We start from the raw sequence: 24,877 nt of genomic DNA, 5'->3' as shown, positions 1-24,877 counted from the left end.
AGAGGCAGGAAGATTTATTTTCTAGCTGCGTGGCACGAACTTTTAAAAAGTAAACAATAAAATAAAGATGTCGGGGCAGAAAAAGTTCCAGGAGAAGCCGGCAAAGAAGCTCGGAGGAACTTCTGGTGCTGGCTCCCACCTCTTGGAGCCGGCTGTCACTCAACAGGAGAGTGATCTTCTGCGCCCTCTGCTGGAGCAAATGCAGAAAATCAACCAAATGCTGACAAGTATGGAAAGTGTTTTCAGTAACCAGCAGACACAGTTGAATGCTACAGCCAAGAAAATGGAGGAAATCACGCAAAAATGCCTGGTCTCAACAGAAGACACTCAAAAGGTCAAGAAAAAGGTGGATAAAATGGAAAAACACCAAGAAATGCAAGACAAAAAGTTATTGATGCTTCAAATGGAAAAATCAAATTTGACTCTCCGGTTTCAGGGCATAAAAGAATTGGAAAAAGAAGATCTCCGAAGTATTTTAGCGGAAGCCTTGGCAACACTCACTGGCTGGGAAGCGGATAAAATAAGCGAGGAAATGGATCTGGTTTACAGAGCCTATTCCAACTTTACAAGGATGAACAACCTGCCGGCAGAAGTGGTAGTCAAGTTTACAAAACAGAAAGTTCGGGATCAAATACTGAGAGCATCTTCTTCAATGCCTATGAAGATTGGAGAGCAGACAGGATTTTGAAAGATATTCCATTTGAAATTCGAATGAAAAGGAAAACATACAAAGGACTGACCTTATTCTTGCAAAACCATCAAATTAGTTATCGCTGGTTGATTCCAGAAGGACTTACTTTCAAGTTCAAGGATAAAAGGGAGAAGATTGACTCCATTTTTAAAACTCAAGACTTTTTGAAGAGACACGCCAGTTCAGAGGAGGCAGCACTCGCCAAATGGGAAGAATTGGACAGTGACAGAGACAGCGGCTCAGAGGGGGAAGTCAAGACTCTAGAAGATGAAGGAGCGGGGAAAGGTTCATCATATAATCTGAGAGACGTGAGGCAGCCCAAATCATGAAGAATGTTTCGGAATGCGCAAGAAAAGACTTTACTAACAATAAGCCAAAAAGACACTACTAATACATTAACAGTTATTGTTTTTTACAGGTTAAGATGAAAGACGATAGACAACTCACAGAAGAAGCCAAAAGAAGATTTGTTTAATACTAACAAAAGATTAACATACTAATGAAAGCATCACCCAACCTTTTCTTAATCCCACTATATACCTTCCCTCTTTCTGATATTAAAAGCATAAACTCTCTCCTTTTCAGGAGAGTCAATTAAAAAAAAAAAGACTTTGCATGTGATGACCAGTACCTTGAATTGAACACAGTGACTGATAGGGAACCAGTGAAGTGACTGCAGAATGCCTGTAATATGCATACTCTCCCTAGATCCCAATAGTAACTAAGTTTCCAAGTTGACTACAAGGGCGGACACATGTAGAGGGCATTTTACAGTAGTCTAGCCTTGAGGTCACCATGGCATAGATTCACAAGGCCAGACTGGCCAAATCAAGGGGGAGCCTTCTTGTGGGCTGAAGATGCTGGTTTGGGTACAATTGCTAGGCTCTGAGGGTCAGTTGAACCCCAATGTGGGAAGCACAATGCCCTTCAAGACCTCAGTGTTCCATTATTGGGAAGGAGGAGCATTACTGGGAAGGAGAAGAATGCTATATGGCTTTGCACACAGCAGCTGAGTAACCACTGCAAATGTCATGCTTATGGAAAAGATATCTCACCTAGAAAGGCACTTACACCCTGTCAAAGTAGGAGCAGCGTAGAGGTGCCATGAAACTGAAATCACCCTTGACTTTTTTGTCAGCAAGTGAACATTTGTCTAAAGGCAGCGATGGACCTGTCTGAATTAATTCTGATGTTTCATAGCTGAGTGCAGTCAGACAGGATATGTGATGATTACTGGCCTTTAGTAGAAAGTTCCTTAAGACTTAATCCATAACAAAAGTTGGTGCTAAGACCACAGTGAACCACATCACTAGAACTCTGCTCTCCTCACTCCGCAGCAAAAAAGAGTGCCACAAGATCATTTAACTGCTCTTGCCCCGGAATCCACTTCTGTTTCCTAAAGGCATTGTTGCTACAGAGGGTGGCGTTAAGCTGGATGAGCTGAAGCCAGGAGAGTGCAGGATTTCCTTGGAAGGTCTCAGTCTAGGCATGAGATCTCACCATTTAACAGAGGTGCAAATGGTTGTCAGCAAAATAAGACTACCAGATGTCAACGATTTCCTGTTTTGTAAGCAGTGTAACAAGCATAACCATCTTGTTGTTGCTCAGCTCCTGTTCATTTTAAGGTGTCTTGTCCATGGAGAATTTTCAAATGGATGATGCCCAAAGACCATAGAAATGTTCAAAGATTTGAGTTTGTGGGTCAGACTAATGGAAACTAATGCATGGCCACTGACGTTATCCAACATGCTTGATCTATAATGACTGTCACCTACTTGCCACATGCTAGTGTAAAAGCATCAGCTGTGGCATGGAACTCATTATCTGACATTGGAGCCCCTTTTTATGCATTGCACCTCGAAGTTTTCAGCATTTGCTCCATTTTCTTTCTCTGCTTCTTTAGGGCCTTCATTTCACATTCAGAATAAAAAGTCTTTTCATTTGGAGTTCTCTGTTTTCCTTGCATCTGACCTTTGCTAAAACTTGTAAAATCACAAGGAGATCAGCGTGAAAGAAATCATGTGCTGTCGGAGTACTTATCCAGGAAAACTCACTGAAGTAGAAAGGGTTTAGTGGGGGGAGACAGAGAGAGAACGAGAGACAGAGAGAGTCATGCCAAACCAAATTGTTGGCAAGACCAGGATTAGAAAACAGACAGAAATCCAAAACAAATTAGCATTGCTGTGTTCAAGGTGCGAACGACCGTAAAGACGCCCAGGAACTCATTCAAGAACCACTCAGGAATACGGCAAAAAAAGAGAGAGGTACAAAGCATGGATTCTTTTAAAATAGCTTTTGATGTGTTAGAAACTTTCAGTAACAGCAGACAGTACAATGCTAATGCAAACAGTCAAGCTCAATATTTTTGGATTTAGGACTAAGAGCACTTTGGGGATACATCTTCCAGAGTATTTTATAACAAAAAAACTGCCTGCCAGGACCACCATAGATCAAGGCTAGAAAAATTTCCTATTTAATGTCCTTGAAGGTCTGAAGATCTGTTACAAAAAATGCAATTCAGATTGTTTCTGTCCAGGACTGTGATGGGAGGGATGGGACAGCAATACCTCAACGACAATGTATGGATTTACAAACTTTTAAGTAATGGACTTCTGAAGAGAGGGTGCTTCCATTTCCTGTAAATTAAGCAGTTTGGTTGCATTGCTTCATGTTCATTTTGTTTGCATGTGCCTGTTGCCACATGCTCTGCACTTTAGATTGTACGTTCACTGGGACAGGACCTGCCCTAGGTGCTCCCAAGTGCTAACGCTAAAAGATTGCTATTGAGGGTGATGGTAGAGCAACATCAAGGATCAGTGGCATTAAACTCTCCTTCTAAAATTAAGAACAGTTTAAAGCAGATGAGAAGATTTCTTCCCTTTGATGAAGCAGTGTCTTATTAGGTCTTCTTCATCAGTTTTATTTATTCCTCGTTTCTCTTCTCTCATTTCAACAGTGCCTGCGGAAGACATCAGATTTCTGGATACTGACTCACAAGAATCTACACAGCATTGGATCTTTATTGTTATAGCATCTGGACTGTTACTATGCAGCTAGTTACACTATTGCTCCTCACTCTGTCCAGAGAAATTAGCTCGCAATTCCCCCGGCAATGTACCACAGTCAACGCACTAAGAAGAGGTGAATGCTGTCCCGATCTATCTCTGGTGGTGGTTCCTGGTTCAGACCGCTGTGGATTATCTTCTGGGAGGGGGCAGTGTGTACAAGTGACAGCAGACTTGCGACCCCATGGGCCACAGTATATGCACGACGGCCGAGATGACCGCGAGCAATGGCCTCTTCGCTTCTTCAACCGAACCTGCCGATGCAATGGAAACTACGCGGGGTACAACTGTGGGTCCTGTCGACCTGGTTGGAGTGGACCAGCATGCAACCAACCAACAAACATAGGTAAGAGAAAAAGAAAAAGTATTCAAACAGTTATGATGTTTAGCACAGAACTACTCTTTTCTATTATAAATTCAGCATTGCTAATAATTAATGCAAACATGTCTCCAACGCAGCAGTCTTCAGATGAAATGTCATGACTTCTGAGCATCCCCATACCAATCAACAGAAGCTTCGGATGCAGTCATCCTATGTGTATTGACACCTTTCCCTAAATACTTTTATAGCCACTTTGAACTTCCATAGGTGCAGGAAAATCAGGATTAAAATGTTACAAATAAATAAGAATCTTTTGGAAATATATGCATTGTAATGGAAGAAGTGGCAATTTGTTGTTATTGTTATTAAGTGCATTTCTGCGCCACCTCTCCAGGGAAGCTGCCCAAGACTTTCACTGCTTTGCTTCAGCATGGTAAAGCCCCACCTTCTTTCTTTATGAGCAGACTTATAAAGGTGGGGGCCACATGTGAAGGTGCGGTATAAAACTGAGAGATGAAATGTGGAATTGTATGGCTGAGATAGCTAAATCCTCTCCAGCAGAGAACCTTTGATGAGAATTCTCATTTGTAGGGGTGACTGAAACCCATTTCCATCTAAGAAGAAAGGAAGCCAGTAAAAGCTACCAGCTGTTTTAACTGAAGCTACCTGCGCACAGTTGTAAAAGCACACTGAAAATACCCTGTTTTCTTCTAATGTTAGTGCTGGATTGGCATTACAGTTCCCAGATATACATCCTGTATGGATGAGGCTATATATTTGCACACCAAGGAGATGGTTACAGCTGAGCTGGGAGGGGATTCAGGATGTTTAAGAAAACTGTAGTTCATATTTTTGTTAAAGGATAACAGATACAGAAAGATACCTTGATTTCATTGTTGAAGGTATCAATTCAGCATGCCTGTAAAGTACCCCCCCCCCAAAAAAAGGCAACCCAATTTTAGCGCTTCTTTGAACATGCATAGAAAATACTACAGAAATCAGTGTTTGTTTTTTAAAAAAATGAAACAAAGACAGACATAAGGAAAAATGACTAGGAGGATACCAATCCACTCACAAAAGGAATGTCTACAAAACAAGGAATCTTTGGTGCAGAAAATATGAATGGAATCTATAAAATCATTAGTAGGTATACATTTAAAATCGGGTTAGTTTACTCATCCTTTCACAGCATCCCCATGACAAATGTTGCATGAGCTCCAACATCAATTCCAAGCTGTTACTTATTTTTGTATCTATTATGTACATCAGTGGTTTTAGCTAAACTTGGGTGCCCAAGGCATGCCTACACAACAGATTTCGAAGTTTATGGATTTACTTTTAATTTCACTAAATTTATGCAGCAAAGATAACTTCATGAGGCACAGAAGACTCTATCATACAAGCAGACTGTAGCAGTTTCAATGTGCTTATATGCTAAATGAATTAGTCTGATCCCTTCAATACGTTTCTAAGCCATATATGGCCATGCATGTATGTTATCTTTCATAGAAAATGAACATAACCTCTTACATTGCAATCCTTTGCAGACTTACTGCATTATTTCATCTAAACTGTTTATTATTGAACATCTTCTGTAACTTCTCATTCTGAATGGAGTAATGCAGAGGTCATTTCGGGGGGAACGCGGGGAACGGAGTTCCCCCGGGTAAGGTGCAGGGGGCGGGGCACATGACGAAGCCCTGCCCCCTGCTTCCAGCTGCCCCGCTTCCAGCCCTCATTCAGCCAGGAGGAGGCAGGAGAAGAGGGAGGGTAAGTTGCTGCCTCCTCGCCTCTCCCCACCCCTGCTTGCCTGGGGCCAGGGAGGGCCTTGGCGGGGCTTCCTCACACTCCCGCTGGCCTTGCAGGTCCACCGCCGGGCCCCTGATGCCAGGGGGTGTGGCATATGCTAATGAGTTATGCTAATGAGTTCCCCTAGCTCTTTTTCTATGAAATGACCCCTGGAGTAATGTGACAATCACTGGTAAGGGCTCACATCAAAGAAGTTGTTGTTGTTAGCCATTTAGTCATGTCCAACTCTTGGCGATTCTATGGGCCAGCTCTTTCCACATTTTCTGAGCTTGTATTTTTTTTTTTTTAGTTGATCAAACAAGACATCCTTCCTATCTGTTAGGGAGTCCTATTGTACATTTACAATGGATAGGCCAATAGGAAAATAGAGGTAGTAATCTCTATTTCATTTTCTTGGGGTTTTCTTGTTAACATTTTTAAAGATCAGAGTTTTTTCTCATTTATTTCATTGGATTGGTTTTGAAATACCAAAAAATACATCAGGATAAAGGTAAATGGCAATTCATTGATAAGAATTTAGGACTGGAATCACTTGTGCACTGTAGAGCACATAGAAATCTGATTTGTGATTAATCTTACGTGGAAATGAAGCAATGCAGAAACATGGACATGAAGTAATGCACACGCATTAAAATTGCTTTTCATGCATCAGAAACCACATACTCATTTACTTAAAACTGTCTTTCATATGTGCACTCCAAGGAAGATTATTAGAGCACAGGAAGTGGCATGTGTGAATCAGGCTCAGAAGTTTCACCACCTTCCAAGTTTTATCACAGATGCTTTTTGTTCTAATTTGCTGTTTTGGGTCTTACATATGTATTTTGCTCTGCTTTTAACTGGTTTTTACAATTTTATTATATTTGTTCTTGGCGGCCCTGATAACAGGATATAGATATTGTAAGTAAGTATGTAATTAAATAAATAAATTGGTGGCAGTATTTCACATTTCCAGATTGTGAAGTAGGTGCACCATCTGCAAATAACTTCAGGGACACAGGTCTCATTTGTATTCAGTTTGAAAATATTCAAAATATTTCTATTATTATAACTTCAGTTTCGCTCAGCTGGAATTTATACTGCTGATCTGTCACAGCTAATTATTCTTTATTTATATTAATTTTTGTTAGATGCTGGCCCCAACCATCCAACAAAATCAAATGCTCTAGGGTCCCATATTTTTTGAGTTACTTGACAAAATATAGGAACAATTGTATTCAACAATATATACACGACTGATATTATGTTGATAAAACTATTGCATTGGCCCCAGATAGATATTGAAATGCCCAGATGCCAAAGGATCAGGTGGATATGCATGCTTTCATCTGCACCGTGAAGGGACAACTGGGATCACACTGAATAATGTACTTCTATCCATATTCATAATCATACGCATGTATGTTGGTGCCATATGCATGTCCACTGTCTCAGGAATCCTTGCCTACATTTGTGTCTATTGGTTGAATTATCATTGTATAGAAGGATCCATGTAAGAAAACTATATGTGCAGAAGATGCCCTTCAGGATCTGCCATGACATTTTCCCAATGAGCTGAGAATCAGGCACACGTTTGTGTATTGGACAAGTGTTCTGTACATGCAAGACACCTACCTCAGATGCTTGAGGTGATTCTTAGATAGGAACAGAACTCTAACTTGTAAATATTGGTGGTAGTATGGACAGACTCCATGAGAGACTATAGAGGGGCACTCAAAGAGTAGTATTCTGTAATTTATATTGAAAATATTTCTTAGTATTCTAATTCCCAGACATTGAAATGGCCACACTGCAAGACTAAGGTAGCACTATGTACTACACAAGACATATTGCTGGGAGAAATTATTATATTTACAGTAGAGATTAGGGGAACTGTTTGGTGTAGTGGTTAAGTGTGCGGACTCTAATCTGGGAGAACCGGGTTTGATTCCCCACTCCTCCACTTGCACCTGCTGATGTGACCTTGGGTCAGTCACAAGCTCTGGCACAGCTGTCCTTGAAAAAGAGCAGTTTCTGTCAAGAGTTCTCTCAGCCCCACCCACCTCACAGGGTGTCTGTTGTGGGGAGGGGAAGGGAAAGGAGTTTGTAAGCCGCTCTGAGACTCCAAGTGAAGGGCGGGGTATAAATCCAATCTCCTCTTCTTCTTCTTCTTTTTGAGGGCTTTGATTTAATTCATCTAGATATTTCTCTTTAGACATGAAACTGAAAAGTTATCAATTTTACAATTCTTGTCTTTATATTTAGAACAACCTCTCTCTCTCTCTTTTAATCCTTAGTCAGAAGAAACATTCTGGATATGAGTAGAGAAGAAATAAATCGTTTTATAAGTGCTCTGCAGCAAGCTAAAAGTACAATGCATCCCAATATTATGATAGCCACGAGGAGACGTGAGGAGATTATGGGCCCTGATGGCAACACGCCCCAATTTGAAAATGTGACCATTTATAACTACTTTGTGTGGTCCCATTATTACTCTGTCAGAAAGACATTCCTTGGACCCGGGCAGCTGAGTTTTGGTGGCATAGACTTCTCTCATGAAGGACCAGCATTTCTGACCTGGCACAGATATCATCTCCTGCAGCTGGAGAGAGACATTCAGGTGATGTTTCTATCATTTATATCCTGTATTCTCAAATTCAAGAACATGCAGGTTTCAAAATGACTCTTTCTCTCCCCCCACCCCCCGCAGAATATAACTGCAGGACCTGCAGCAACCTGTTGACATCATAGAATTTTAGTTTTTGAATAATATTGGATCTTGCTTAGAATTTTTTTAAAAAAATGTATTTGGGATAAATAGCAGTTTATGGTGGTTCCTAAAGTTCTGTGAAATATATCTTCTTAATTTAGGGAAAGTAAAATAAGCCATTCCAGAAACTTTCTATCCAGATCACCTTTGGTGAGTAGGTCTGAGGAAACTGGTTTTTAAGACTGGTAGAAAACATTCCTCTGTTCAGGAGTCCTCACTTGTCAAATGAGAAAGAAAAATACTGCTAAAGTCACTTTCCTTTCACTATCTCATTCCTAAAAATCTATTGCTGTCTCCCTCCTAATATTTTCAGCAACTTCACCATCCTTTTTTTCATCCTGACATTTAATGTTCTTTATGGGTCAGTTCCCACATGCACACTTTTCTTTGGCTGAATGAAGCATCAAGTAATGGGTTGTATAATGAACCATCACAAATGGAACTTTTTTTATAACCAGTGTTACCTTGAACACATTCCCCCTAGTGGTATCAATTATAGTGTATGCAATGTACAGTGATATACAGGCATGTGCACAGGGGACCACAATAAAGTTTAAATGGCCCTGCATTAAAAAAAAATCAGAGTAGCCCTGTACATATTTTTTTTCTTTTTGCCATCAAGTTGTAGCTGATTGATGATGGCCCTGTAGGGTTTTCAAGGCAAGAGACATCAGAAGTGGTTTGCCACTGCCTGCCTCTACATTACAACACTAGTATTTCTTGGAATTTCTTGGGATTGGTATTCCTTCCAAATACTAGCCAGGGTCAACCCTCTTAGGTTCCACGATCTGATGAGATCAGAATAGTCTGGGCTATCCAGGTCAGGGCCCTGTGCAAGTAGCTGATCAGATTGAAGGGCAAAGTCTAGCAGGTCATAAGAACATAAGAGACGTCAATGTTGGATCAGGCCAAAGGCCCATCCAGTCCAATACTCTGTATCACACAGTGGCCAGAAATACCAGTGCCATCAGGAGGTCCACCAGTGGGGCCAGGACATTAGAAGCCCTCCCACTGTTGACCCCCCAAGCACCAAGAAGACAGAGCATCACTTGCCCCAGAGCCCCTATCTATATATGTCAAAGGGCACATAACTGTAAGGCCATGGACCAGATGTTTTGTCTTCTGTTTTCTATTAACATGTTTTTTAAAAAATCTCTCCTTCCCTCATTTTCACAAGATTAGCTGTTGTTGGCTTTCTCTCAATATTCAGTCTTCGTCATTTTTAATGAGTGAGCTGCCCCTTTGTACAGGCAGGAGGTTCCTAGAAGGATAGTACATATCATGTGGGGGAGGCAGGCCTCCTTCCATAGTGGAAGACCTCCTGGAATTATCCCCCCCCATTCCCTACTGCTGCCTCACAGGCTGGCAGTGGAGGGACGGGGGGGGGGGGGGCCGGTGGGGAAGTCACTTTCAGTGCAAAACAATGGCCCTTTCAGACAGCCTAAGTATTCCATTTCAGGAACTGGTTACTAACTTTTTTCCCCTGTCATTTCAGACAGACCCATTTTAGTAACTGGCTCCTAAAATAATATATTTACCTGTTCAGACAAACACACTTCTGTCCTGTTCAGTAAGAGTGCCTGGAGTGTTGTTAACTCAAACTGCTTTCTTCCAGTCTTCAATCCCTCCTTCCATTTCTGAAGTGCTATGGGGTGCTGTGTAAAATGCCCCGTAGCACTTCCTGCAATTACACTTTTTACGCCCTTTTTCTCCACATGCATGATTGTCCTCTTTTTTCTTATGTTCTATTGGGAGCACCATGGCACCGAAGCAGGACCACAAATCAGCACCATAGCAACCCCATTGAGATGCCTGGACTCTATTTAGATACACTGACATTCACTACTGCTGTCACCTGGAAACAAGGAGCTGATTGGACAGCATGTTTAAGGAAATAGGCTGCAAGGCATTTGCGAGCTATTTCACGGATAAAGTCTTGTTGCTCCACCATGACCTCCCCAGCACAGTTGAAACACAGCACAGTTGAGTGAACTCGAGGCTCCATGCACGTCTTCAATCTCAGTTTTGGACCATTTCAGCCTGCTCAGGCTAGAGGAAGTCGACAGATTGCTCTCAATGGTACGCCCAACCATGTGCAGCCTTGATCCATGCCCTTCTTGGCTTATTAAACCGTGGCCATGAAGGGTTTTGAGGTGCCCTAAGGGAAAATATCAACAAGTCCCTCTCTGGGGGACTGTTGACAGGGGCACTCAAGGAAGTGATGGTCCACCCTCTCCTCAAAAAAACATCTCTGGACCCGGCCGAATTGGCTAACTATTGGCCAGTTTCCAATTTGCCCTATTTGGGCAAAGTAATTGAGAGGGCGGTGACGATACAATTGCTGGGCTTTATGGATGACACTTCCATGTTAGATCCCTTCCAGTCTGGATTTCGCCTGGGACACGGGATGGAGACGGCACCGGTCACCCTCACAGACGACCTCCGGAGGCATCTGGATTGGGGCGGCTCAGCAGTACTGTTGTTAGACCTGTCGGCTGCATTCAACATGGTTGACCATCTGTTACTGACCCACCACCTCGCCAACATGGGAATTCAGGGGCTTGCCTTACAATGGCTTGCTTCCTTTCTCCAAGGTTGGGGACAAAGGGTCCAGGAGGCACCTGCTGGAGTGTGGAGTGCCTCAAGGGGCAGTGCTTTCCCCAATGCTATTCAACATCTATATGCGCCCCCTTGCCCAGATTGCCCGGAGGCACGAGCTGGGATGTCACCAGTACGCTGATGACACCCAGCTCTACCTAATGTTGGGCGGCCAGTCAGACTCCAGGCTGGAAGATCTGGACCGGGCACTGCAAGTTGTGGCTGGTTGGCTTAGACTGAGCCGGGTGAAACTGAATCCAACGAAGACAGAGGTCCTGTTCTTGAGTCGGGGCGGTTTGGGGGTGGGGATCTCTTCCACCAGGCCTTCAATTAAGGAGCCACCTTCACTACTACCACCAAGAATTGTAGTTATAGGTCCTGGCCCTTAACTTTGACATTTGACCTGTGCTGCCACATGACTTAGGAAGATCACTGAGCTGAAAACTGTTGTCTGTATGCACTCTTCAGTACACCATCTGAAGTATCGAATGAAATATGCCCAGCACTTTATGATTTTAGGTTTTTACGAGTCTATTTGTAATTGAATTGTTCAAATGTTTTAATATGGATTTTAATGGTTATTTGTGTACCAATGTAAGCCGCCCTGAACCTGTTTCCGGGGAGGGCGGGGTACAAATTAAATAAATAAAATTAAATTAAGTGTGAGATCAGGGGCATAAGTAAATGATGAGACAGATATTTGCTTTAGAGGAAGTGTAGACTCAGGCACGCACACATAAGCACACACACTTCATGTGTTGTGGGAGTTAAGGAATTAAGAAAAGCTTCCTGGGTTTCAAAATTGTCCGGTACCCCCCACACACACACATGGACTCTGTATCCAATGAGCTCCTTGTTTACAGGTGACAGCAGTAGCGAATGTCAATGTATCTAAATGGAGTTCAGGCACCTCAATGAGGTCACTATGGTGCTGATTTATGGTGCTGCTTCAGCGCTATAGTGCTGCCAATAGAACATTTTTTAAAAAACTCCTCCGGAAGATCATGCGCGTGGGGGGGGGGGGTGGCAGGAAAAGAAAGCAGCACAGTTTGAAATGACACAGTGCTTCAGAGACAGCTCCTTACCAGAAGATAAATACTGTGTGAAACAGCTGTCCCTGTACTGGTTTACTCCATGACAGAAACCATTCAGTTTAGAAAGGTAGTGTGAAAAGGCTCAGGGTTTACGTTTCCTCCCTCCTTAAATTCCGAGCTTCCAAATGGAGGGGGGGTCTCTCTCAATATCTCAGCAACTTAGTGTTAAAAGGCACAGCACAATCACACAAATCGCCCTTGCAAAGCAACAGAAAATGGATCTTGAGGACATCTGTGGACCGAAACAGACTCCAGGTACCTGTATGAACTGTGTGTGTTTGCCTGGCACCAGACTGATCTCTTCTGCTCTTCTCCTCTCTGTACTGCTAGTGGCCATTAAAGCAAAGCAGGCAAAGGCTGAAGCAATTGGGTGAACTGCCCACCAGTTCTGCTATAGCCTGGAGGGGCCAGCCACTCAGCTTTGGTCTGCAAACAATGATGAAAACAACGGTAGTATTATGAAAATATATTTAGACTGCTGTTTTGCAGTGAGTAGTGTTTCTTCAACAAGCAAGGCTATTTTTGGGCAGGAACGCACAGGAACGGAGTTTTGGCTGGCTTCAGAGTTGGCCACGCCCACTACAGCCAAAACCTCTGCGTGCATGGCTACAGAGGGAAGGCCTGGAGAGTGACACACACACCCCCGGAGAATCTGAGGCGGGCGGGCCAGGGGGGGGCTGGAAGGATCAGGGAGGCCTTTAAATGCCTCCCCGTGCCTTCCCCAGCCTGTCCAAGGGCCGGCTTGCCCGGGCTCCCCGCAGCCACGGAGCGCCTAGGCAAGCCAAGGGAAGGCATGTGGTGTGGCCTGATATGCTAATGAGCTGTGCTGTCAGGAGTGCGGCCTAATATGCTAATGCGTTTCTGCTGTTGGGTGTGGCCTATTATGCTAATGAGTTTTTGCTCGGCTTTTTCTACAAAAAAAAGCCCTGTCAACAAGTAATAAAGATGTACGCACACACACTATGGAATTTGCATATACTCCCATTTCACATAACACTCAAACATTTTTCCCACTCCAATGAAACAAATGTTTCATTGGAGTGGGAAGAATGTTTGAGTATTAATTCACAAATTAGAATTGTTGACGTGTAAATTAATGTTATTTACACAGCACACCATGAAAAGGCTGTTATGTGAAACGGGAGTATATGCAAATTCCATAGTGTGTAAGCGTACATCTTTATTACTTGTTGAAGAAACACTACTCACTGCAGAACAGCCCAGTTTCAGCCAGCTGTTGCCCCAGGATATTTGGATGCTGTTTTGCTGTGGACTAAAATTGCCCCAACTCAAACACTGAGACCAATTTCACACAAGAGCTGCGCCGCGGTCACGCCTCCCTTTGCCCCGCTTCTATTGGTCAATTTCCCACTCGAAGCCGTGTGGCTGCATTTTGACCCGCAGCTTTGCCCGATTTTCCCCGCGGTTTCGTGCTCCTGTTTTTTGAGGATCACAAAACCGCCGCGAAAATTGGGTGAAGCCACGGGTCAAAATGTGGCCGCACGGCTTCAAGTGGGAAATTGACCAATAGAAGCAGGGCAAAGGGAGGCGCAACTGCAGTGCAGCTCTTGTGTGAAATCGGTCTGAGAAAATCTGGACTGATTTCTCACGAGAGCTGCCTCGCAGCACAGCGTCGTTTGCCTCGACACAAACGTGTCAATTTCACACCCGAAGCTCTGGGGCTGCATTTTGACTCGGGGCTTCGCCCGATTTCCTCCGCAGTTTCGTGATCCTGGGTTTTGAGGATCATGAAACTGCGGAGGAAATCGGGCGAAGCCCCGAGTCAAATGCAGCCCCGGAGCTTCAGGTGTGAAATTGACACGTTTGTGTCGAGGCAAACGGTGCTGTGCTGCGAGGCAGCTCTCGTGAGAAATCACCCCTGGAGTGACAGGCAAATGTGGAAAGGACCCTGGAGTGCTCCAGGAGGAAGCTGCTCCATGCAAGTGAGCAGCCTTGGACTGCACTGCAACAAGCAGTGAACAAGCCGGCAATTCCTCCCACCTTGCCAACACTGGCCTACCAGGAAAATTCCCAATTAAACAGTCCATCCACACCCCTTGTACGAACCATGTAGGGTAGCCAGGTCCCCCTTGGCCACTAGCTGGTGATGGGGAGTAAGGTTTACAAATCCAAGTTTGGAAACTCCTAGAGATTCACGGTGAAGCCTAGGGAGGACCGGAACCTCAGTGAGGTATAATACCACAGAGTCCACCCTCCAAAGCATCTATTTTCTCCAGGGGAATTGATCTCTGTAGTCAGCTGTTTTTCTGTAATTCCAGGGAATCCCCAGGTCCTGCCTGGAGGCTGGCATCCCTGAACCATCCTTCCATAGATCTTTTTTTAGAGTCAATGATTATTCAGCAGTACTCAATGAAACATGGCCAGCAAGTGTCATGGAAACCGCCCCCGCCCCCAAGTATGGAACTAACAAACTAAGTGGACAAGGCAGATGCTGTGGTTTCTTCCTGCCAAAGCAACTGGGGAAGACCCCATCTCATTGATTCCACATTCAAACCAAGGCAAGAGAAGAAGCTGCAGAGAAGTGCTGTAGTGATGATACATGAATCGATTAGGTAGATCTATCTCCACCTCACTGAAGCTTACCATTAACTACCCCATGTTCTCTCCACCAGGACATGTTACAGGATCCTTTTTTTGCACTTCCCTACTGGAACTTTGCAACAGGTAGAAACACCTGTGACATCTGCACAGACGACCTGCTGGGAGCTAGAAGCAACTTTGATCCCTCTCTTATAAGCCAAAATTCTGTCTTCTCTCAATGGCGAGTTTTATGTGACAATCTTGAAGACTATGATACTTTGGGAACCGTTTGCAACAGTAAGCTGAGATTCTTTGCCTATATATGATTGTTGCCACCCTCTCCTGAAGGGTTAATTTAACACATGCCGGGGTATTACAATTTCTACTTGGCTGTGATACAATATCTACTGTCTTTAATCCTTATCATAAACATTAGACTCTCCAGTTGCTAGAAAAATAAGTAATACTTTACTTTCAGATCTTGGGGGATTCAAACTGGGGGAATGGTGTGTGTGCCTATCTCTTTTACTATTTGTAAGGGTTTGTTTGTTTGTTTTTTAAAAAACCCTTCTGATTATATGATCATGGATATTATCCATCTTCTCAAGTCTGAACCCCAGTCTTACATCTAAAGTTGTTTAAAAAAAAAAAAGTGAACAACAATGTAACTCTTCTCTGCTTATTTCCAGCAAGGGTTTCGACACAGCAGCTGCCAAACTATATTCCTCCCATTTACTTTCTCTGTGTGTCAGATATTGTGCTTTTACCACTGAAAAGACACTTGCCAGAAGATGCTTCCAGAAGACAAAAACAAAAACAACAAAAACAGTGTATTTTTCTAAACTAATGCTACATATAATGCTATTCACCACTCCGCAGTGGTGAATATATATTATCCATATCCTATGAAATGTCCTTTGGCTGGGAAAGCAATTCCCTTGAACTCCAGCAATACCGCCCCCCGCGGATTTTTATCACAGTTCATAACCAAGTCCAAAAAAGCCTGAAACTGACAAGCTTTTTTAGTTTCAATTGGGCACTCCAGTATTCCTGAAGACCTGGAGGGTGGGTTGGTGTCAGTTTTACTGAGACTTTTAACATTATGTGCATTCCTGGTAGAAATGACTAAACTCTGTCCCTAGCTCAGTTTTGAATTTGGAGAAGGTCCATGAAACTGACAAGGCTTGTCAGTTTCATCAGGTTCTTCCCATCAGCAGCTAGAGAATGTTTAAAAGATGGTAGCAGGTGAAATGACACACAGAGAGCAATCAGGTTTATTCAGTGGGGCTTATCTCAGGAACATGTTCTTAGGACTGCACTGATAGTCACCAACACCATCTTCAATCACTTCTCCATCCCAGGTGAGCCACCTAAAAAGTAATAAATGTGAGGGAAAAGGGACATGGCAATAGCCTAGGAAAACACAGGGATGCAATGGTATGGTGTGATCAGAATGTTCAGGAATACATGAGTGAGCAGATAGAATCCATGCTGGAACAAATAATCTAGTGTGGTCTCATCTGGAATACCATGCATTATTGTATGCCATAAGAACTAAAATACTTTTAAGTGTATGTAATCATTATTCAGAATGGCCCTCAGCCAGTTCCAAACATTGCCTGTTTTCTGTAAGCCTGGTCTACCATTGTAGCTTTAGGTTTAATGATCATGTTAGAAATGTCTAGAACTTCACCTTCTCCCCCTGCCCTTCTTTCCTATGCCAGGCACAGAAGGTGGTCCAATTAGACGAAATCCTGCTGGAAATGTTGCCCGCCCAATGGTGCAGCGCCTACCTGAACCACAGGATGTTGCTCTTTGCTTAGAAGTTGGATTATTTGATACGCCTCCATTCTATTCAAACTCAACAGACAGTTTTCGTAACACACTGGAAGGCAAGTAATTCTCAGGCAAAGGGTCCGGAAGCAGAATGGGAGAGGGATTGAAATCTACCACATTTATCACACATTGAGTGAAACAGGTCAAATCCTTGTTGGGGTAGAGAATCACATGGGAAATCTCTTTTGTCTTTCAAACCCATCACTATGTGGTGAACTGCATATGTCTTTGGGACACATTCATACTAAGCATAATTGGAAATAAAGCAACATTCCTTCATTTTTTAAAAAAAATATGAGTAACATGTTAAACAATCTAAACCAATTTATATCACATACCTTATCAATTAATCCCAAGCAGCAAAATCAAGGCAAAGGAAGTGTCAGTGTTTTGGTGAAATGTTCCTTTATAGCATGTTACACTTTTTAAATACTGATCCTCTGCAAAAAAAACCCAAACAACAAAATAATTGCTTGGCCAGCAGCATTTCTGAGTTCAGCTGCAAATATTATCTACATTGCCAACTTTTTTGGGCAGCTCCTCACTTTGCACAGCAAACCAGACTACTGCAAGTACACTGATATCTTCCAAAATAAGCTCATAGAATGTTGACAGTATACCCACATCGTGTCAATGTATCTGTGAACCTTGAATGCACTCACTTGCATCTGTTAAAAATTGCAGGTATATTGAGCATGCTTATCATGCCTGCTACAGGAAACACTGGTGTACATCAGTCATCTTTGCTGCACAGTGTCTGGTTTGCTGGGGGGGGGGGGTCATTCCTTTATTATTTCAGCTCCTGTCCAAGCTATTTCTTCTCAGAGCCAAGTCAGAGCAAAATTATAAGGCAAGCAAGTATAAAAACACTATACTCTTATAGTATAAAAAACTTGCACAACTGGCCATAATACAGGTGGGATACATTCACATCCCCTAATATCCATAAGATTGTATTACAACTGCTACCATTTGCTTAAGAATATTGTACAGCTTTAGTGCCCATTCAGTATAGTCTGGCAATGTAATGTTGGCAAAAGTCAAATGTTCAAGTATTCAGATTTTCTCATTTGCAATTTTAGCACCAGTTTTGTAGGTGGAACTTATACAAAGCTGCATTAACCAAACAAAAACAAATGAACAAAAAACCCCAGACATGTGCCCTGAAGCATCATCATTTTAATGCTGACAGAGAGCAAGATGACAGAGGGATGAGAGAGGCACAGGAGGGAGAGAAAAGGAAGAACTACCAAGGGATGAAATCGTATTTCATCTACAGTTAGGTTACAACTGAAGTCTGGCTTACACCGTTGCCTTAATAGAAAAGGTCAGGTTTGCTAAATGAACTGAAGGAAGAACAATATGGAGGACATGTTTAGGAGGGAGTTCCAGGCATAAGGAACAGCAATAGGAAAGGACAGAGACATTCAAGGATCATGAGTTTTGAGCGGATGAAGATGCTATTGTTTGGGCTCAACACTTTTGGGTAGGGACCCATGGAAACTAACTTTGTATGGCATGGTGAAACATACAGCCAGTGGGGATTTAATGTTCAGTTCCTACTATGTTGAACATTTTGGCCTCACTTTATAAAGTGGTGGTGGGGTGTTTGTTTTTGTAACAGAACATCTGACGACTATGATTTCTACACATCAAGAATATGTATGATGGTGCTGGAGAATCAGCTCTTGGAAATGCACCTTTTTAAAACCAGCCCGCCAGCAGCCATTCAAGAAAAGACTTGTGGTGGGGAAGACCTGAAGAGACGGCTTGCCCCATTAGGATACTTGGGAACATCTTGACACAAACCATCCCCAAAATGCCGCTCCTGGGGATTCCCAGGAATAGCTGGGGGAGGAATCAGGGGTCTCCTGTGAGAAGGAGGAACTGGCAAAAATCATCACACATATTTCAAACACACACATACGCATGGAAATTCCATGCCTGTATTCCACTTCGATCTGATGCTTTCACACAAGATTCTAACTATTATTTCCAACCTGTGCCTCTTGTTTCTTTTCTTTTCTTTTTCTGATACACAGGCTGCAGTGAACCTTCGGGAAAGTATGATCCAGCAGTGCGGAGTCTTCACAATCTGGCCCATCTCTTTCTGAATGGCACTGGAGGGCAAACCCATTTGTCCCCAAATGACCCCATTTTCGTCCTCCTGCACACATTCACTGATGCGCTCTTCGATGAATGGCTGAGGAGACATAACCCTGGTGAGTTGGTTTCTGCTTGCGTTATTTCACCACATCCCAGCAAGGGGCATTACCCATTATGGCATCCGTGCCCGATTCCCCTCCAACTGTGCTTGAGAGAAACTGGCCAAGCACCCATCTCTCTCTGCACCAAGAGATATTATGATCCTGTTGAAATAGTAAGGCCCTTCAATTGGGGTTCAGTGACACAATTGAATTCTTTTTCTCATGTCTTTGGAAGCAAGAATAGAATGCAGCTAATAGAACAGAATGAAGGAATAGAATGCGGTGGCTCAAGTGGTTAAGATGCTGAACTGCAGGCAGTTTGAGACCCGGGTGCCACATGATGGAGTGAGCTCCCATCTCTAGTTCCAGCTCCTGCCAACCTAGCAGTTCGAAAGCAAGAAATTGCAAGTAAATAAATAGGTACCACTTTGGTCGGAAGGTAACAGCGTTCCGTGTGCCTTGGTGTTTAGTCATGCTGGCCACATGACCACGGAAACGTCTTCGGACAGCGCTGGCTCTTCGGCTTTGAAACGGAGATGAGCACCACAACTCTAGAGTCAGATTCGACTGGCTTTCGAGCAAGGGAACCTTTACCTTTTAAAGAAGGACTTATTGTATTAGTTGTTGATGCCAAATAAGTAACAGAAAGGGATCACAAGACTGAGGGGTGTTTAACCATGTCATCTGATCACAGCAAGAGAAGTCTCTGTTCCTTTTTCATAAATTCAGAAATGTAGACAAGACCCCTTTTCTATTGATCCTTTCAAAAAGACCAAAAAAAGGCAAAACAGCACAGAATTGCCACACCTTTGAAGGCAGCCCTGAAAAAGGGATACAGCCATGGATTTTCAGAGCCATGCAAGTGCCAGTTTTGGCAGGTCCCGAGAGTTGTTTGTTACTGCAGGAAAATCACATAAGTTCACGTCATGTTCCCCTAACAAACACAAAACAAGAGCAGATGGTGCGGCAGGAGGCAGCCAGTCTCTCTGTGGAACTGGGCTAATGCAGATTTTAAAAATGGAATGGGAAAGACACATAAGCTTCAGCACACGCTTGAAGAATGTGGCTTTTCAAACTGTATTCTGAGGATCTCTAGAAGATGATCTGGGTTTCCTTGATAAGAAGAACGGTAATGGTAGCAAGTAACAAGTTGCCTGCCTTTAGTGATCTTCTCCTGCAGTGAAAAACAATAGGGAAGTGGTCAGCATGGATGTGCATTTATTTTCCATGGGGAAACACTGAGGCCCGTGGACCTCACCTGCATCCTCATGATTTGAGAACATGCTGGCAGACTCTCCTTGGTGGTCTTCCTGTAGATGACAGGCGGAGATTGCTTACTGAGGAAACCAAAAGGCTATCTGAAGATAAGACATTTGTTGCTGTTTTAGGTAGTGGGGAAATATTAAAAGGCCATGCAAAAAGAAATCAGTAATTTCACTGGTCCTCATTTATGTTATCTCCACTATGATCCAACCATCCATATTGCTCTTGTTGCAGTTGGGAAGTTGAGTAGTTGAATGGATGGAGCCTTTTAACTGCATCTTTCTAGACTGATACCATCTGTGCTCATTTTTCCCTGCTTCTTCTAGTTCAGGATCTCCAAGTCAGTGAAATCATAACTATTGCCTTTTTAACTGCATGGATTATAGTTGCAATTCTTGCTCCTGAGCCTACGTCTGCTCAACACACAAAATGGTCAGAGAATTTGATCCTGAGCCTCCTTTTGTCCTTAACATCTGCAACTACAAAACATACATATGCAGAAGGAAAGTTATTCTTTGTAGGAATTATTGCCTCATTGCTTAAAGCTGAAGGCTCAAAGTCTGAGGATCTAGGATATATTTTTAACATTCTTACCTATGACAGCCTTTTGAAATGGAATCTTTTTCCCCCCAAAGTAGATACCTCCATATACCCCCTAGAGAATGCCCCCATTGGACACAACAGACGATACAACATGGTCCCGTTCTGGCCCCCTATGACCAATGATGAGATGTTTGTTACGGCACCAGAAAACCTGGGCTATAATTATGAAGTTCAGTGGCCAAGTAAGTTATTCAACTATATTCTTCTCATTATATGCTAGATTGTAAATTGTACTGTTGGCTTTTTCTTTCAGTGAGTCAGAATGTGATTTATTTTGTGTAAGTGCACAGCACTTTGACTGGGGCTGTGAATATAACAATGTTTCTAAATGGACCCCCTCAAAATGATGGCTTTTTGTTCCATGGCCCCTTTTTTGTTAACTGCATGTGCTGAAAACAGAGGGGGAAATACCAATTTTCATCATCAAAATATGAAAAAGGCAAACCATTCAGTGATGGAAAAAACATGAACACACAGGCAAAAAACAAAGGGTAGTCCCTGCACTTGGTGCAAAAGTATAGCTCATGATGGTGTGCTCTCAGTACAGTAGGGCTTCCTTCCCCCTTGATTGTCTGGCTTGTGATTGGCGGCCCTGTGCTTTGACTTATGGTCCCAGGCAATGCTCCCTCTAAGCTGTGGAGTCCTGTGGGCAAAAATTCTACTTTATGAGCTACCGGCATTAAAGTTGTGAGCAGGCGATTTGCCCCTACTGCATAAATTAGCTTGCTCTGGAGCCATCCTTCCTGAGCTAAGACAAAAATGTGTGAGCCAGAGGGTAAAAAACACTGAGCTAGTTCACACTAACTCAGCTTAGAGGGAACACTGGTCCCAGGTACCTTCTAAAGACAGTCAGCAGGGAACACGCCATCTGAGCTTTCTAAAGGCAACTGAGAAAAATGGAACATTTCCTTGTTCCAGCATGCAGAGAAAACCATTCAGGTTGCATTAGGCAAATGCCACCTCTCAAAGCTACGTCCCAACACAATTCTAGTCAAATCTATCATTGTGGAACTTGGGTATCTTAACAACTCCAGTCAACGGGCAACTGAACTGACTAAAATTTGGAATCTATATATCTAATAGTGAAGTGGCCCCCTCTGTGCGGATCCTTAAATCCGGACATCGGGGGCTCCTGGGGGGGGAGGGAGAGGTTTGTGCTCACGTGGGGCGGTCCCCACATGTGCACAAAAATCTTAAAAGTGTGAAAAATATCCTGGGGGTCCTTAAATTTGCCAAAATAAAAAAGAGCGTCCCCTGCGCATGCGCGGGGAACGCTCTTGGAACGGGGGTTGGAGTTTGCGGACTGCAGGAGGGGCGGCGCGTTCTTTCCCTCGCCCCCAGTCCACCTTGCCTTTCTGCGGGGCCTCGCTCTTCTTCGCGGCTTCCTCTCCTCTGTCGCGTCGCCTCCCCCGCCCGGGCCGCAGTGTCCCCGGCCCTTCAGCGTCCTGATACGGCCGGCGGGCGGGAAAGGTGGGGGGGCCTGAGGCAGCAAGCACGCAATCTGTTCCCGGAGGAAGAGCCGCCGATGCCCCTGACTAGGCCGAGGCGGTGGGGGCGATGCTGGTGGAGGGAGGAGGAGGGCTGCGCTTGCCCGCTGGGTCTCTCACTCCACCGACAGGGAGGGGGGAGGAGGACAACGCGCGTTCCCGACAGCCGCCGCCGCTACCGGCCTCCCCGGTTCAGCCCCGACCTCGGCGAGCAGCTCATCTCGGGTGAGAGCGAAGGGACAGCTTGGCCCGGGATTATCTGTCCCCGGCGGTTTAAATCCAGGAAGAGTTTGATTGGAGTTCTGATTAAGAGCATCCGAAGGCCAGGGGGGGGAGAGAGAGCGAGAGAGCCTTGAACGGGAGCAGCGCCGCATGCGTGCTCATTCCGGCGCCGGGGGGGGGCGGGTTCCAGACGGAGTCGGCGCGGCACCTGCTCGCCAGGCAACGGGCCCCCGGGCTGCTGCAGTGCCTGTACGGTTGGATCGGCAAGCGGGATCACAATTCAGTCGTCTCTCCCTTCCAGAGCTGGAATGGCCGAGGGAGGGACCGAAACAGATTCGCTGGGACTGACAACACCTGCGGAAGTTTGGGATGTTCTGGAAACTGGTGACCATTTTTGGGGGGGGAGCTCGGGGTGCTGCTCGGGGATCCGTGTGCTGGCAAGTCGCGTGGGAAATGCCTCGGCGCCCGTTCCGGAGGGAAGGGCAACAGGCGGCGCCTGCCATTCCCTCACTGCCGCTTTCACAGCGCTGAACTCTTCTCTTCATCTGGCTGGACGTTAAAAAACGTACCTGGACAGAAGGAGGGGAGAGCAGGTGCTTCTTCAAGCCCTGGTGTGAAGGTCGGAGCTTGAGTGCATGAATTACTCGGGACGTCCTGAGAGAGATTTTCATTCTGGCTAGGGTTGGGAAAACCTATTTTGTGCTGCAAGGGTTTAGCTGCAGGCAACTTTTGCTTCTCCTCGGCCTCATGCTAGAATTCACAAAGAGAAGGCCCTTTCCTCAACAAGAAATAAGCATTCTTCTTCCATAGTCTCCAAGACAGCGACCTTTAATTTCTCCTCCCTGGGGTGCAGCACTGCCCTACAGTCACCAATATATCACTTCCGCTGACTGCTTTATAGATCAACTGGGCTGACCTGGGCCAGTTCCTTGAGGACAGGGCACCTTTGTTCCTGCAGGGGTCAGGAGCACATGGGTTTTTATCAGGTTCTGGCTTGGGCTAGGGCTCAACTCCTGAGTGTATTTTGCAGGCTGGTGTCAGCCCTCCTCCATTCAGACCTTATGTCAGCAAGCTGCCAAATGTTCATTACTGTAGGTATGATGTGTAAACCCCACCCCCAGGGTCAGGGGAGATCAAGGGGGGGTAAAGGAAACGGGGGAACCAGCGGGATGGGGGGGTACTTACCTCCTCCTCCTGCTTCCTCCTCTGCCTCCCCCCCCCGCGAGTATCGCGGGTCCCCCCCTTGTCATTCATAATCTCTAAAGCAATATATTCAGGGGAATGCAGCATCTTAACCCTGCCCCTTTTTTCTGCTTCATCCTAGCTCGGACTCTCCAGGTCACCGAAGTCATAACTATTGCCATTGTCACTGCACTGATTCTGGTTGCAATTATTTTTGCTGGTGCCACATGTATCGTTCATGCCCGGAGAAACAAGGATGAACTGCATCAGCCTCTTCTCACTGACCAGTACCAGACTTATTCAGATGATTACGACAGCATACCCACTCCAAGCCAATCAGTGGTGTGAAGGGTCAGCTGACTGACTTGCACCGGGTAGTGCTACTCCTTTTGCAGAAACTCTTCTGCTTTACAATGAAGAATGCTAAGAGTAAGAAGACCCCTTGTTAGAATTCCTTCTCGTATCACCGGGGAAATCCCCATTCATGTCCATGATATGCTTTCACCTGCTTCACTGCTTAGCTAATTATCTATAGTATGAAGGACATGTCCTGGATGTATCAGAGTGTAGAGAGGTAAAGGACATTTTTAATAAGGTTAATTATTAAGTGCAGTGCTTCCTTTCAGTTTTCCAGTTTTTAATCTAGATTTATGGAAAGATTAGGTTTTAAACAAAAAGAGTGGCTTTTGGAAAAATCTTCAAGTAACTGGATGTAAGAGTTATTGCCCTCACTCGACATCGTCTTTGCCTTCAGTGAGCCTTTATTGATTGGCTAAGATCAGACTGTGACCAGTCTAGCAAGTACTGCTTTAATTCTACATTGACTTTGTTTGCATTCAGTGAAATCAGCACATAGCCAGATTCAACTTGGGTATGTAGCACTGTGCTGAATTCAGCGTAGGATCACTCTAAGAACAAGAAAGAATCCCTAACAAGAAAGAATAATAGCACCAAAGCAGCAGACAGAAGAAAGAATAGCAAGAAATATTTCAAAAAAGTATTTCCCACAATAGTCTACAGCAAGCTACCCAGACACAAATAGGGTCACTAGTCCCTAACATTTCTCCCCACCTTTTGTGTTGTTGAGGAAGGGGGGTTGCATCAAACATCCAGCCTATGAAGAGTTTTGGAAAATCCATTGGTTTGTTTTACTTTCCGCTGGTCCCCATAAAAAGGTATTATACTACTACTTTTAAAAAGATGGACAT

At 44.2% G+C, this 24,877-nt stretch overlaps 1 protein-coding gene across 1 annotated transcript; it reads left to right on the top strand.

Annotated features, from left to right (window-relative positions):
* The first annotated feature begins 2,906 nt into the window (after window positions 1-2,906).
* On the top strand, window positions 2,907-24,168 carry TYRP1 (tyrosinase-related protein 1). The gene is made up of 8 exons (XM_015406817.1): window positions 2,907-2,955; window positions 3,648-4,102; window positions 8,164-8,486; window positions 14,962-15,166; window positions 16,594-16,761; window positions 18,748-18,927; window positions 20,814-20,960; window positions 23,812-24,168. The coding sequence occupies exons 2-8, from the start codon at window positions 3,739-3,741 to the stop codon at window positions 24,015-24,017; spliced, it is 1,593 nt and encodes a 530-aa protein (XP_015262303.1). The 5' UTR covers window positions 2,907-2,955; window positions 3,648-3,738; the 3' UTR covers window positions 24,018-24,168.
* Window positions 24,169-24,877: the final 709 nt, after the last annotated feature.

Source organism: Gekko japonicus, unplaced genomic scaffold (genome assembly GCF_001447785.1).
Source record: "Gekko japonicus isolate JY-2015 unplaced genomic scaffold, Gekko_japonicus_V1.1 scaffold801, whole genome shotgun sequence".
NCBI classification, from domain to species: domain Eukaryota; kingdom Metazoa; phylum Chordata; class Lepidosauria; order Squamata; family Gekkonidae; genus Gekko; species Gekko japonicus.
This window is presented reverse-complemented; position numbering and strand designations above follow the sequence as displayed.

Excerpts from the sequence above, each read along its gene's own strand:
- TYRP1 (XM_015406817.1), top strand. The coding sequence starts at position 3,739 with ATGCAGCTAGTTACACTATTGCTCCTCACTCTGTCCAGAGAAATTAGC. Across the intron at positions 18,928-20,813 it reads GCTGAGGAGACATAACCCTG|ATACCTCCATATACCCCCTA; the intron begins GTGAGTTGGTTT and ends CCCCCAAAGTAG. Across the intron at positions 20,961-23,811 it reads TTATGAAGTTCAGTGGCCAA|CTCGGACTCTCCAGGTCACC; the intron begins GTAAGTTATTCA and ends GCTTCATCCTAG.